Source organism: Nerophis lumbriciformis, linkage group LG33, assembly GCF_033978685.3.
Source record: "Nerophis lumbriciformis linkage group LG33, RoL_Nlum_v2.1, whole genome shotgun sequence".
NCBI classification, from domain to species: domain Eukaryota; kingdom Metazoa; phylum Chordata; class Actinopteri; order Syngnathiformes; family Syngnathidae; genus Nerophis; species Nerophis lumbriciformis.
This window is the reverse complement of record NC_084580.2, coordinates 2,371,825-2,385,000: the sequence shown is the minus strand read 5'-3', so window position 1 is coordinate 2,385,000 and position 13,176 is coordinate 2,371,825. Positions and strand designations below refer to the sequence as shown.

The following is a 13,176-nucleotide window of genomic DNA, read 5'->3' as shown; positions in this document are numbered from 1 at the left end:
GTTGAAGTTAATTATCATTAGTTATCATGTGGACAGCTTGACCCTGGAATGGATTATTTCAATTTCCATTGTTTCCTATTAGAAAGGGTTTGAAACTTGAACAATGTAAGTTTATATTGCTTCTGTGTCCCTCTGGCTTTTATCAAAATTCATATACAGTCGTGGTCAAAAGTTTACATACACTTGTAAAGAACATAATGTCATGGCTGTCTTGAGTTTCCAATGATTTCTACAACTCTTATTATTTGTGATAGAGTGATTGGAGCACATACTTGTTGGTCACAAAAAATAATTCATGAAGTTTGGTTCTTTTATGAATTTATTATGGGTCTACTGAAAATGTGAGCAAATCTGCTGGGTCAAAAATATACATACAGTAATGTTAATATTTGGTTACATGTCCCTTGGCAAGTTTCACTGCAATAAGGCGCTTTTGGTAGCCACCCACAAGCTTCTGGCAAGCCTCTGGTTGAATTTTTGACCACTCCTCTTGACAAAATTGGTGCAGTTCAGCTAAATTTGTTGGTTTTCTGACATGGACTTGTTTCTTCAGCATTGTCCACACGTTTAAGTCAGGACTTTGGGAAGGCCATTCTAAAACCTTAATTCTAGCCTGATTTAGCCATTCCTTTACCACTTTTGACGTGTGTTTGGGGTCATTGTCCTGTTGGAACACCCAACTGCGCCCAAGACCCAACCTCTGGGCTGATGATTTTAGGTTGTTCCGAAGAATTTGGAGGTAATCCTCCTTTTTCATTGTCCCGTTTACTCTCTGTAAAGCACCAGTTCCATTGGCATCAAAAGAGACCCAGAGCATAATACTACCACCACCATGCTTGACGGTAGGTTGGTGTTCCTGGGATTAAAGGCATCACCTTTTCTCCTCCAAACATATTGCTGGGTATTGTGGCCAAACAGCTAAATTTTTGTTTCATCTGACCACAGAACTTTCCTCCAGAAGGTCTTATCTTTGTAATGTGATGTCAGATGAAACGACAATTGACTCTTATCACAAAAAAATCAAGAGTTGTAGAAATTATTGGAAACTCAAGACAGCCATGACATTATGTTCTTTACAAGTGTATGTAAACTTTTGACCACGACTGTATTTGTTTTTCCTATGGTTAAAAAAAAAACATTTGACAAATGCATGCACTTTAAGGTGCTGTTTGCAACTTCCTTACAGTAACATTTTTCAAAGCAAAAAATATAACCAGCTTGCTTATGTTACCATTAGTGGTATAACAAAACACCTTTGTTGACAATTTGTCTATATTTTTAACAATTACAAAGTTCATGTAAAAAACATTTTTACGACCCGAATAAAATGTTTGGTGTTTACAGCTGTCACTCACCCGGCCGGTCTCATCAACACGTATGCGCAGGGAGCGCGTGCACACATACAAAAGCAGTCCAAGAGAAGCAATGAACACTTTGCAGGCATGTTGTTGTTATGATAGAATATACATTAAATGCAGTGGTGTGCCGCTAGGGCCAACAAGGCCTTCTCTGCTGGCTTAACATAACCAGAAATCATGATCATAATTAAAGATACAATTATTTTTTTAAATTTACTTTCCCTAAATATCCAAAAGTATTCATATTCTCCTCATATCATAATATGCTCGTTCCAGTGCTGTTGTTTTTAGTTTTAGTTTGTATCCAGTCAGAATTCAGCTAGCTTATGTTGCCATGCTGTACCAAATCTGCCAGATGCATTCAGATTCAACAATTCGGGGGTCCGTGCACTGTAAGTGAACGGGGACATACAGTTGACAGACAGTTGCGATAGCCAATCAGATCACGAGTTGTTGTCAGTAAGGCCTTCTAGCTGGCCTAAGGTTGAACGTGACATTTACGCGTCCTGTGATTGGATATTCATCGGGACCGTTAGCGGATGAATTTGAGAACACATAGAGTTGAGAGACAGTTGCGATAGCCAATCAGATCACATGTTGTTGACAGTAGCCTATCCAAGTAGCCTGATGTTAACGAGACTGTTATTGGATACACAAAGTGAGTATCCATTCACAAGTTTCAATTTAACAGGAAGCATGAAGTGTTGTGCCGTAGCCAGACCGGGATAGCAGAGAAGGAGAACAAAACGTTGATTAGGTGGCAGATATATATTTGCAAGGCCATTTTGAAGAAGGATATTTAAAGAGAAACTACATCTTGTGAGACGACGTCGGCCAACCCCGAAAGCTAGCTCAGCTGTCCTGGCAATGAAATGGGGAAATTGTTGCCATTTCCACTCGAATAAGCCGACGACGAGGGGTACCACTGGCTTATACGGCGTCAAATAGGTTCTATAAATTGTAAGTTCAAATATTTTATTTTTTCACTTTTAATATGTTTTTTGCAATTTTAATTTTGACAGTACCACATAAGATATACAGTATTTCAATTGCTGAGGGGTTTTAATTGATTTTTAAATGCGCCAGAAAATAACCTGTTTTGTACACTGTTGATGTAATTCAATTCCCAGTAGGCCGTAAATGTGTTCCTGTATAGTATTTCTCCAGAAATGGTCATGTGGTGACATCAATGATGGTATTTTGAGAGGTAATCATTGAAGTCGGAGATCACTGAAGGCCTAGGTGGGAAACGCACGGCCCGCCACTGATTAAATGATACTTAACGCTAGCTATCCAATTTGATATTATTAGCTAAGAACACCCAAAGCTAAAGCGCGTACATGTTTTACTTAAGTTTGAATTAAGTCATTACGTACGAAAAGGCGTAAGAGGGTGGGATATAATGTGTAAAACAAACTGAAAAGTTGTCGCCCTCTAGTCATCTGTGTAAATGTTGCAAACAGCCCCTTTAACATTTTAAGAGAATCTTTCTTAATTTGGCCGCCCCTCTGTAGCGCACATATGTACATCCTATCTACGTAAGCTTCTTAAGAGCTCACCCAACACAAAAGATAATATTGTTTAGCTTTTCTAAATGTTGTTCAAGCCCCACTTTGACATGCTCTCTTACCCCTCTACCAGGCAGGATTTTGGCGGATTAGGATTTCAATTATTTGGATTTACCGGAGACCTTCTCGATCCAGCAGTTGCACTCATTGGAAATTATACAAGCATGCATTTTGTTCTTTTCTTTATCGGTCCCTTTCTAGTTCATAATGCTAACATCTAAATTCAAGATGAATGTCTTTAGAAGTTCGACATAATGTATTCATATAATGTAATCATATTTGTACATATATCGTGTACGATATATGTCGTACATCGTATTCGCTGATGCTGCTCTGTTGTTGTTAAAGTTAAAGTCCCAACGATAGTCACACACACACACACACTAGGTGTGGTGAAATTATCCTCTGCATTTGACCCATCCCCATGATCACCCCCTGGGAGGTGAGGGGAGCAGTGAGCAGCACCGGTGGCCGCGCTCAGGAATCGTTGTTGTTGTTGTTGTCTCTTTGTCTTATCCCCCTCTTGTCCCCGCAACTTCCCCCTCTGTATTCTTTTCTCTCTCTTTCTATCCCTCCTGCTCCAAATAATAATATAAATACATAAAATAAAGTCAAATACAAATAAGGCAATCAGAGGAGTATCCCACCCTTCTCTTTTGTAAAGTAAATCCGTACAACCGATATGGGCATCTACATCAACAATATGATTTGCCTGAAAAGCTGGACAGGACAAAAAAAAAAAAAAAGTTCAACATAATGTTTTTGCTAGAAATGTCCGATAATTACTTTTTTGCCGATATCCGATATTCCGATATTGTCCAACTCTTAATTACCGATTCCGATATCAACCGATACCGATATATACAGTCGTGGAATTAACACATTATGCCTAATTTTGTTGTGATGCCCCGCTAGATGCATTAAACAATGTAACAAGGTTTTCCAAAATAAATCAACTCAAGTTATGGAAAAAAATGCCAACATGGCACTGTCATATTTATTATTGAAGTCACAAAGTGCATTCTTTTTTTTAACATGCCTCAAAACAGCAGCTTGGAATTTGGGACATGCTCTCCTTGAGAGAGCATGAGGAGGTTGAGGTGGGCGGGGTTGGGGGGGGGGGGCGGGGCTGAGGTGGGGGGGTTAGGGGGTAGTGGGGGGTGTATGTTGTAGCGTCCCGGAAGAGTTAGTGCTGCAAGGGGTTCTGGGTATTTGTTCTGTTGTGTTTATGTTGTGTTACGGTGCGGATGTTCCCCCCAGAAATGTGTTTGTCATTCTTGTTTGGTGTGGGTTCACAGTGTGGCACATAATTGTAACAGTGTTAAAGTTGTTTATATGGCCACCCTCAGTGTGACCTGTATGGCTGTTGACCAAGTATGCATTGCATTCACTTGTGTGTGTGAAAAGCCGTAGATATTATGTGACTGGGCCGGCATGCAAAGGCAGTGCCTTTAAGGTTTATTGGCGCTTTGTACCTGTACTTCTCCCTATGTACGTGTACACAGCGGCGTCTTAAAAAGTCATACATTTTACTTTTTGAAACCGATACCGATAATTTCCGATATTACATTTTAAAGCATTTATCGGCCGATAATATCGGCAGTCTGATATTATCGGACATCCCTAGTTTTTGCCTCTCGTTGCTTTGTGCTGTTGTGAGCAAAATGTGTACACTATTAGGACAGGCTAATAATGAGATTTAACTTGTACAGCTTTTTATTTTAGCGGCCGAAATGAGTTTCCTCCGCCGGGTGGCAGGGCTCTCCCTTAGAGATAGGGTGAGAAGCTCTGTCATCCGAGGGGAGCTCAAAGTAAAGCCGCTGCTCCTCCACATGGAGAGGAGCCAGATGAGGTGGTTCGGGCATCTGGTCAGGATGCCACCCGAACGCCTCCCTAGGGAGGTGTTTAGGGCACGTCCGACCGGTAGGAGGACGCGGGGAAGACCCAGGACACGTTGGGAAGACTATGTCTCCCAACTGGCCTGAGAACGCCTCGGGATCCCCCGGGAAGAGCTGGACGAAGTGGCTGGAGAGAGGGAAGTTAGGGCTTCCGACCTCGGATAAGTGGAAGAAGATGGATGGATGGATGGGCTTTTTATTTTGTGCATTTGAATGCAGCAGTTAAACTACAACCACAATAGTAAACATACTATTAAATCAATACTTTAATAGCAAATTCTTTGATATATCATTCTTGCATTGTGTACACAAAATCTATTTATTTTCCATCATATTACAGGACGTGAGCTCACCTCTGACAGGGTCCTCCTCAGGTCGGCCTCGCACTTCTCCAACTCATGACTTTTGGTGCTGTAAGACTCCTTCAATCCCAGCATGGCTTCCTCCTGCTCCCTCAGTTGGACGTTGAGCTCCTTCAGCTGGCCCCTCAGGGCCACCATCTCTCCGGCCCGCTGGGTCACTTCTGCTTGGCTTTCCCGCAGCTGCTGCTTGAGCAGTGAAATCTCGCCGGCCTTCTGACACACCTAACACGTAAAGAGCAAAAGTGGGTGCATTTTTAGTAGGGATGTCCGATAATGGCTTTTTGCCGATATCTGATATTCCGATATTGTCCAACTCTTAATTACCGATACCGATATCAACCGATATATGCAGTCGTGGCATTAACACATTATTATGCCTAATTTGGACAACCAGGTATGGTGAAGATAAGGTACTTTTAAAGTTTTTTAATAAAATAAGATAAATAAATTAAAAACATTTTCTTGAATAAAAAAGAAAGTAAAACAATATAAAAACAGTTACATAGAAACTAGTAATTAATGAAAATGAGTAAAATTAACTGTTAAAGGTTAGTACTATTAGTGGACCAGCAGCACGCACAATCATGTGAGCTTACGGACTGTATCCCTTGCAGACTGTATTGATATATATTGATATATAATGTAGGAACCAGAATATTAATAACAGAAAGAAACAACCCTTTTGTGTGAATGAGTGTAAATGGGGGAGGAAGGTTTTTTGGGTTGGTGCACTAATTGTAAGTGTATCTTGTGTTTTATGTTTATTTAATAAAAAAACAACAACAATGCCGATATTGCATTTTAAAGCATTTATCGAGATTAACATCTCTAAATGCAAGCTAGCAAATTTACTGAAAATGAATTTTTTTTTTTCTTTTCGCCAAGAATTTGTGCCTAATAATTTAATAAAAAAACAAAAAAAAACAAAAAACGATACCGATAAAAAAAACAACCAATACCGATAATTTCCGATATTACATTTTAACGCATTTATCGGCCGATAATATCGGCAGGCCGATATCGGACATCTCTAATTTTTAGTACTGAATGTAAGTGCATAAACCTGTAGACCAGGGGTGGCAAACTCATTTTAGATAGGGGGGCCACATGGAGAAAAATCTACTCCCAAGTGGGCTGGACTGGTAAAATCACGGCACGATAACTTCAATATAAAGACAACTTCAGATTGTTTTCTTTGTTTAAAAATAGAACAAGCACATTCTGAAAATGTACAAATCACAATGGTTTTTTTTTTTTTTTACACTCACATGTTACGGTTAATAGTATTCTATCTATATTTGTTGTTATTTATACTTTCTGAATAAGTTATGTGATAATGTGCATCAGTCGACTCATTGGTGTTAATTTTCAATCTATCAAGATAAAAAATAACAGCAAAATCAAATTACAGGATGTTATTAATGTAGTTTGCTCATTTTCCTCGACTGGTGCACTAACATCGTGTTGTTTATTTTATTTTTTACATATGTAGCATCATCTACAAATATACAAAGAATTGCTATTGCGACATCTAGTGGACACATTTAGAACAGCGGTTTCTTTCATTCAAAAATTCCGGCTCATTTTTATACTTAGCAAATTCATCCCGCGGGCCAGATAAAACCTGCGGTCCTTAGGTTTGACACCTCTGCTGTAGATCAAAAGAGGATTAAGAGCTGTGTCTCCATACTTTTGTCCTTACAATGTATCACTTTAATCTCAAATCTCACCTCCCACTTAGTCTCCTCTAGACGTGGCAATATGTCAGCCTGCTCCTTCCTGTAATCCAGACACTTTCTCTCCAGCTCCTCTCTCTGGGCAAGCAGGGCAGCCATCTCCTCCTGGAGCCTCCTCTTGTCCTGAGATAAACGAGTTATCTGGGCCTGCAGGGCAGTCTGGGAGCGCTGAGCACGCCGTGTGACCTGCGGATGAATACAAGGTAAGGTCTGCCAGGCCTCAAATTTTAACTTTTTAAAGTCAAGGCAAGTGTTGCCTTAAAGGAGGGCTCATATTTTAGGGCACCAAGGCAAGTTAGAAGGGTACCAAGGCAAACATTTTCTTTCGAGGCAGGAGATATATATAAGTATATAATATATATATATAATATATATATATGTATATAAAAACAATTTTGAAAGATGGCACCTGATGGTCATAAGACATAACTGCACTTTTTGTCTATATAGATAAAATTAGTGTTCATGTATGAGATCTAGAGCTGCCAGTTATGGCCAAAGTAAGAATTAAGATTATTGTTATCAATATTGAAATCATGATTACGGTACTGATTGTTAGGTAAAGCAGCGTTGGGGTGTGAACATAATACCATCATGTCATTTGTAATGTCTAATAAAAAGGCTGTAGCTAAACGTTACCCATACATCTAAAGACAAATATTAGATTGTTTTATTCTTTATTAATATCATGATTACTGATTGTTAGGTAAAGCAGTGTTGGGGTGTGAACATAATACCATCATGTCATTTGTAATGTCTAATAAAAAGGCTGTAGCTAAACGTTACCCATACATCTAAAGACAAATATTAGATTGTTTTATTCTTTATTAATATCATGATTACTGATTGTTAGGTAAAGCAGTGTTGGGGTGTGAACATAATACCATCATGTCATTTGTAATGTCTAATAAAAAGGCTGTAGCTAAACGTTACCCATACATCTAAAGACAAATATTAGATTGTTTTATTCTTTATTAATATCAACTTGTCAGCTTTTTGTCATTACATGATGCCTTTATCTCTATTTTTACATTTTGATAGAGGGAGTTTTTATTTCTTTATTTTTTAAAACATTTTTTTAAGTTATGTACATTTAAATGTACATGTAGATGATGTATCGGGACCGATCCATCAAGAGTTTGACCAGAAATATGTCAAATAGGAATTAACTATACACAAAAAAAAATTAACAAAATGATGTCACATGAATGATTTTTGAAGTAATACCTTTGTGACATAAAAAAAACACAAGTAATGTAAAAAAAACATGGTGTTTACTTTTTGATATCAAAATAAAACAAAGCAGTTTGGCTATCCAGCCATCCATTTTCTACCGCTTGTCTCTTACATGAAGACAAAGTCCAAACAACAAGCTTTGTTCTTCTCCAACGCCTCCCTAGTGTTTCAGTACAACAGTTTGGCCAGCAAAAAAAAAAACCCGGAGTGACACCTCTCACATCGAATACACAATCTTCACAGCCTTCGTTCAGTTTGAAGAGATGACAAAACATTTAGCTAGTATTGATGTTATTTGAACACTGATATGGTTTGCAGTTAAATAAAAGAGGAGTGAACATCCCAGTAAACAAACTAAAGACTTTATAAACAAGTTGTGACAACGTTCACGACACATCGCCTGCTGCAAAACATCAAATACATTTCTCCTTCGCTGTATACTTTTAATGTGGGGACAAGTGCGTCTGTCTCCAATATTGTCCACACCTGTCTCCATCTAAACACAGCAGTGCGCTCTTAAACGCACAGCGGGAAGCGAGGGAAAATGACGTTAAACCGAGCTCTTGGCTCCGTCTACTTCTAGGGGAAATCTTCACAACAAAGTCTGTGTCGTTGGTCTGCCATGATTATCAAGCCAAACGACGCTAGTGCGCATGCGCCTGACTTCCTGTTGCCTAAAATGCATTAATAAATAACGTTTTTTTCTGTAGTTAAAAAATTAGAAGGTAGTACTAACTGTCGGGAATTTTATCGCAAATTTTCATTACACCGTTTATACTGTTACATCCCTCGTCCATTAACAAGTAACAAGTCAAGGGCAGTCATGGCATGTTCTTGCTGCAAATGTTGGTAAATTTTTTGGGCATTACGACGAAAGACGAGGTGGTTAAATTCGAGCCCTAGTCTGCGCACATCCTGCGATATACAGAGAGTCGTATTTACACCAGCATGCTTCTTTCAACATCATTGGGTTCCTACATTTTTGTTAGAAGTAGATTTAAGACAACATTTTTTTAAAGACATTGGTCAGTGTACTGTTCAGTGAGGTTACCTGCTGCAGGCGCGAGGCATAGTTCTGTCTCAGCTCGTCCATCTGTCGCTCCCACACGCGCTGCTTCTCCTCGAACACCTGAATGATGGCGGCTTCGCTTTGGTCCAAGTTGCGCCGCATGTGTTGCACCTGTAGTGGGCAAGGAACACGGGGACTTAAAACCAAACAGCATGCAGATTAGCTATTACAAGTCAACAAGTTGTCAGTGACTTGCAGTCAGTGAAGAAAAGACAAACCCAAGAAGCATCATTTAATTGTAATCGGTCGAGGCAGATGGCCGTCATTTACCGTATTTTCTGGACCACAGGGCGCAATCAAAGTTTATTTATATAGCCCTTAATCACAAGTGTCTCAAAGGGCTGCACAAGCCACAACGACATCCTCGGCTCAGATCCCACATCAGGGCAAGAAAAAACTCAACCCAATGGGATACAATGAGAAACCTTGGAGGTTATAAAGCGCACTGCTAAAGAGCTGGTCTAGTCAGGTCTTTTTTCAAACAAAAGGCGCACCGGATTATAAGGCTTATTAAAGGGGTCATATTATGTTTTTTTTCTCAATTTAAAACATTTCCTTATGGTGTACATAACATGTAATGGTGGTTCTTTGGTCAAATGTTGCATAGATGATGTTTTACAGACCAACTTCAAGTCGCTTTCTGACAGTCTCTTCAGGATGCGCCGTTTGTGAGCGGTCTTATTTACGTGGATCACCTTCGACATCGTCTTCTCCCCGTCATCTCCATCTTTTGACACTTCTTCCACTCCCGTCCTTGCACGCTACACAACTACAACAAAGATGATGGATAGATAGTACTTTATTGATTCCTTCAGGAGAATCAATAAAGTACTATGTATCTATCATCTTTGTTGTAGCGGTGTAGCGTGCAAGGACGGGAGTGGAAGAAGTGTCAAAAGATGGAGCTAACTGTTTTAATGACAATCAGACTTTACTTAAATCAACAACGTCTTCTCATTCATGGCTCACTAGTGAAACAAGACAAATGTGTTCCGTGGAAAACCGTCCGACCGGAACTCTCTAATAACAAAAGTTCCGTGGGTGATTTATGTAAACCCACTATACTGGTAGTTTTTAGTGCTTCCATAGCGAGATAGACGTTAAAACTTTGCGCTACTTTATATTAGAAATGGCAACAGCAGAGGGTGAATGCCCCATAACAAGAAGATCGTGAAGAAGAAGAAGCTTATCAACTACGGTATCGGCACGGACGAGAGTGACGGATGTGCGCATATTTTCAGGACTCATGCAGATCTCAAATTCACATCAGCAGGTACCAGAAGGTAAGAAAAGTTGGTTTTGCATAATATTGCGAAACAAAACACCAGATAATATGCCTGCTAATGTTTGCCATTTTACGGTCCTTATACACACACGCCATAGTAATACTTGTATCTCTGACTACGGTAGCTGTAACGGGCCAACAATCCATCAAGCGGTGCGGCTTCAAAATCGTACTAAAACATTTTGACAGATTTTTTGAGTGCCGTGTGTAATGTTCTTTATTTCCAATGGAACATTTAAAGTTTTGGTGTTGTTTACTGGCGTCACATTGCAGTCTACACGTATCTCTTATGTGTGACTACCATCTGTTGGTCACACTTATCATCACACTATGTCCTAAAAAAAATAACTTCGAGGTCGGTAAGCACAACCAGAATTATTCCGTACATTAGGCGCACCCGGTTATAAGGCACACTGTCGATTTTTGAGAAAATGAAAGAATTTTAAGTGTGCCTTATAGTCTGAAAAATACGGTACTTGCTTCCAGAGGGCTTGTTCATTTGGATTTTTTGTTCCTAAACGTACATAATTTTTATACAGACCCCTTTTAATACAACTCGGCTATTAACAAACAATTTCGCCAAAGAGGACAGCTGCCAAATAAGCCACTATGGGGCCAAAGTCGCAAGTATCAGAATTGAATAAAGAAGGTGAGAAACACTATTCAATTCAAGAAATAAAAGTACGAACGTAGTGTCGCTCTCCCCTGCCTTTTATCCCTCATCACTGTCTTCAGCAACAAGAGTCTTTAAATGCAACTGTTAGATATACAGTGGAACCTCGATTTACGAACTCCTATAATTGTGAACTTTTCGATCCCGTCAAATATGTCTCCCTGTGTGAACCATGTCTCTGTGTATGAATGCTTAACTTTTTCATTTTGTGTCCCGCTGGCAGTAATATTGCTCCTATTGAAGTGATTGACAAAGTGGAATTTGTACCACATCAAGATTTAATTGTGATGAGACTGGACTTTCCTCCGTATATATTCCTGGATAACCAAACGCAAATCCCATAGGGGTGATGAAAGGATGGTCAGCGCCTGAGAGCTGCGGCCTATCACCATGACCCCGCATTCCCTTCCCTCGGTTGCTAAATATCTCGAGATGTATGTTGTAATATGTATATGTGCTTTGCTATGGAGGTTTTTTCCCACGTCTAGATTGTATTTTTTTACTCATCCTTCCCCAGCGTTTTACCTTTTTTCCCCATCTTTTACGGGGCGCCTTGTGGCGACCCATCAGCGTTCCTGTTCTGTAACCCTGTACACTGTTTGTTTGTCTAATCTTGAACGGGTTTGTGCTGAAAACAAAGTTTCGTTGTACTTGTGCAATGACAATAACGACCTATCCTATCCTAACCAATGCACCTCTATCACAGCGAACGAGAAGACACTGTCGTTCAACGGCGCCTTTTTAAAGAACACGCACACGCACACGCACACGCACACGCACGCACGCACACACATACACATACACATACACATACACATACACATACACATACACACACACACACACACACACACACACACACACACACACACACACTCTTGTATTTGTTACCTTCTTGAGACCTCTGAAAAATGCCTACCTCTTTACGACCACCCTTTCTAGATATATAAAGATTTGTATTTACAACATTAATAATATATACTGTACATACTATGCAAATATAAAAAAGGTAAGCTTTTAATAATTTTTAATTTTAAATGTTTTGTTTGTAATTGGGTTTTAATCTTCATTATTTACTTCAAGTTATTACAGTATGTCTCTATATACATATTTTTATTTTTTTATTTTTAATTACGTCAGCACCAGAACTCAAAATCAGCTGTTCACCTGGCGGGTTTTTTCGGGGATGAATAGGGAAGTCCTTCTTCAGCTGTTTCTTGTTTTATCATATATTGCTGCCTTTGCACCTCATCGTAGGGCCAACACAGTTAGACAAACAAACATTCACACTCACATTCACACACTAGGGCCAATTTAGTGTTGCCAATCAACCTATCCCCAGGTGCATGTCTTTGGAGGTGGGAGGAAGCCGGAGTACCCGGAGGGAACCCACAAAGTCACGGGGAGAACATGCAAACTCCACACAGAAAGATCCTGAGCGCAGGATCGAACCCAGGACCTTCGTATTGTCAGGCATACACACTAACCCCTGGGCCACCGTGCTGCCTGATTCACAACCTTATCTTTTGAAATTGGAATATACGGGGGATGAACTGCTACTTCTAGAAGCCAGCACGAAGGAAGGGTGAGACGTTGGTTCGGCGTGACTTTGACGCTCTAAATGTGGAACTTGGAGTCAAGCTATTTTATCATAAATGGAGTTATCCAAAACAAACCACGAAAAAGCGTCCATAGCCAGCTGGACCAAACGCACAGCTGTCCATCGAGTGAGTCACTTTAATAATGATCATGATACACCATACTTGCCAACCTTGAGACCTCCGATTTCGGGAGGTGGGGGGGCGTGGTCGGGGTGGGGCGGGGGAGTGGTTAGGGGCGTGACTAAGAGGGGAGGAGTATATTTATAGCTAGAATTCACCAAGTCAAGTATTTCATATATATATATATATATATATATAATAAAATAAATAAATATATATATATATATATATATATATATATATATATATATATAGCTAGAATTCACTGAA

At 39.7% G+C, this 13,176-nt stretch overlaps 1 protein-coding gene across 1 annotated transcript in view; it reads right to left on the bottom strand.

The window, feature by feature from the left end:
• lzts3b (leucine zipper, putative tumor suppressor family member 3b) overlaps nt 1–13,176 on the bottom strand; it is a 38,083-nt gene that overhangs the window by 2,000 nt on the left and 22,907 nt on the right. Inside the window, exons 5-7 of the mRNA XM_061928244.1 lie at nt 9,210–9,338; nt 6,917–7,108; nt 5,178–5,408 (exon numbers count right to left, since the gene is read on the bottom strand). Coding sequence (XP_061784228.1) covers nt 5,178–5,408; nt 6,917–7,108; nt 9,210–9,338 — 552 coding nt within the window. The remainder of the gene's footprint in view (nt 1–5,177; nt 5,409–6,916; nt 7,109–9,209; nt 9,339–13,176) is intronic.